Raw genomic sequence first — 2,037 nt, 5'->3', positions numbered from 1 at the left:
GTTCAAAAACTACCTGTGAAACACAAAAGAGAATTTCACAATATCCTTGGTGAACGTGTTGTAATGATATGGTACAAGTCTTTAAGCAAGATGATTCCATTGGATTGTACTGTAGCAATTTTATTCTTGGCTTGTCACATGACTAATGAGGCAGTGTTACCTATAGACATCTCACAATGGGCTGTTGAAGGAAAACTTCCATATTTATCTGCCGTTGTTGAAATCAAGAAGCGTATGGGGCCATCTAACAGTTCATGTCCTATAGATTTCAATCAAATGTTCAAACCTTCACGAGATGTCTTGCCACAAAAGATTGAGACTTTGGCTGCAACAATTGCTGATTTTATAGGCTTGGAGATGCCTCCTGTGAACTTTTTTGAAATAGCTAGTCGATATATCCGGCAGTTAAAGCTTCCTTATGAAAAGATTCTGCCTAAAGCAATGCTTATCTATGAATGGTCTTTGTCTCCCGGCTTATGGTTATCCACAAATCAGTCAAGGTTTCCAACTCGCTTATGTGTTCTCTCAATTATAATTGTAGCCATTCGGATGTTGTATAACATTAATGGTTTTGGATTTTGGGAGAGGAGTTTGTCCACTAATGCGGCTCCAAGTGGTTCTAGAGGCAAAAAAAAATGTTCAATGGATTTAAATCTTGAGCGGGAACAACTTGAAGAGGAAGCTGCCAAGCTGCTTTCCCACCTTCATTCCTTATACACTGGGGTTCCAAAACAATATGGTATGAACTTCTTGAAGCTTTTTATTTTAGTTTTTTATTTCATAAGTTACATATAAACAAAAGTATGCATTTAGTTTTCTAACAAATTAAGTTTAATTTAAAAAAGCAAAAATGATTATATTAAAATATCATTATTTGATAACTTTTTGTCTATATTTAACGGTGTAGTGTAAATATTTTTGGGGTAATGAAACTAATATTGTTAGCGTTAGAAGATTATTAACACTATTTTGTATGAAATTAGTAGATGGAATGTGCACTTTTAGTTTATTTATATATGAATTTTCTTTCTATGGTAACTTTGTTAAAGAACTTGATGTTTTTGGATATATGGAGTCAGAGTATGCAAAGGACTTGCAAACATATCTCAAATATTGTGAGGATTCTGTCTTTGCTGGATTGGAACTACCTTTTGAAGATTACGAAGAGAACATGATGATTAAAGATGGAGAGGTAAAATAGAACCCTTAATATTCTTGTAAAGTTTATTTCCAACTCATTAATTTTGAAATAAATTCTCAAAAACTTAATGAGAAAAAGTTTACTTTTGACAAATTACTAAGTTGAGAAATCATTTCAAAATATTGGAATTGGTTCAGAATTTGAAACATAATTCATTGATTTTTCTCATTGATTTCAGGATTCATGGGTGTCAAAGGTTTCAGAACCCAAAACTGATGAACAAAAATTTGCAGGCATCGAAGAAAATGAAGCTCTCAAAACATTGAAATTGGACATGCAAGAGAAGGGATTTAATTACATACCTCCAAGGATGAAACCAAGAAAATTCAATTATATTTACTATGGGAGAAAAAAGGATGATGGTATTTTGTCTTATGTTGCTCATGCTGATTATTACATTTTACTTCGTGCTTGTGCTCAGCTTGCACAAGTTGATATTCGGATCATGCATATGGCGGTAATGAAGTTTGAGAAAAGGCTGGATTGGATCGAAAAAAAGATTGAAAACATCTTGTCTTTTGAATCCACAAAGTGTGAGCATTGTTGCCACTGATTTGGGTGTTGTGAATTGATTTTTTTTTTGCTCCTATATTTGTAGTACTTTCATATGGATATTGTGAGTTGAAGCCCTCTAAGTTAGTCTCGTTTTGTAGTTTGTTCTTGGATTAAATGAATTAGTGTGGCTTTGTTACTATTGCTTGTTAGTCATGATAATGCTTATTAGCTTACCTTGTTTTGATTACAACTTTATAATGTTTTCAAGGTAAAATTGTTTAATACAATAATTGTTTTATTATTTTGGTTCATGAAAATATTGAATGGCAATTATATTATAT

The 2,037-nt window shown here is 32.4% G+C and overlaps 1 protein-coding gene across 1 annotated transcript; it reads left to right on the top strand.

Annotated features, from left to right (window-relative positions):
• The first annotated feature begins 420 nt into the window (after positions 1–420).
• Positions 421–1,774, top strand: LOC114733208 (TATA box-binding protein-associated factor RNA polymerase I subunit B-like). The gene is made up of 3 exons (XM_028920622.1): positions 421–739; positions 1,080–1,192; positions 1,380–1,774. The coding sequence occupies exons 1-3, from the start codon at positions 442–444 to the stop codon at positions 1,752–1,754; spliced, it is 786 nt and encodes a 261-aa protein (XP_028776455.1). The 5' UTR covers positions 421–441; the 3' UTR covers positions 1,755–1,774.
• The last annotated feature ends 263 nt before the right edge of the window (positions 1,775–2,037 follow it).

Source organism: Neltuma alba, unplaced genomic scaffold (assembly GCF_004799145.2).
Source record: "Neltuma alba isolate B1F8T4 unplaced genomic scaffold, ASM479914v2 tig00012988_pilon, whole genome shotgun sequence".
Classification (NCBI taxonomy): Eukaryota; Viridiplantae; Streptophyta; class Magnoliopsida; order Fabales; family Fabaceae; genus Neltuma; species Neltuma alba.
The sequence above is the reverse complement of the archived record's forward strand: the minus strand, read 5'-3'. Positions and strand labels throughout refer to the sequence as shown.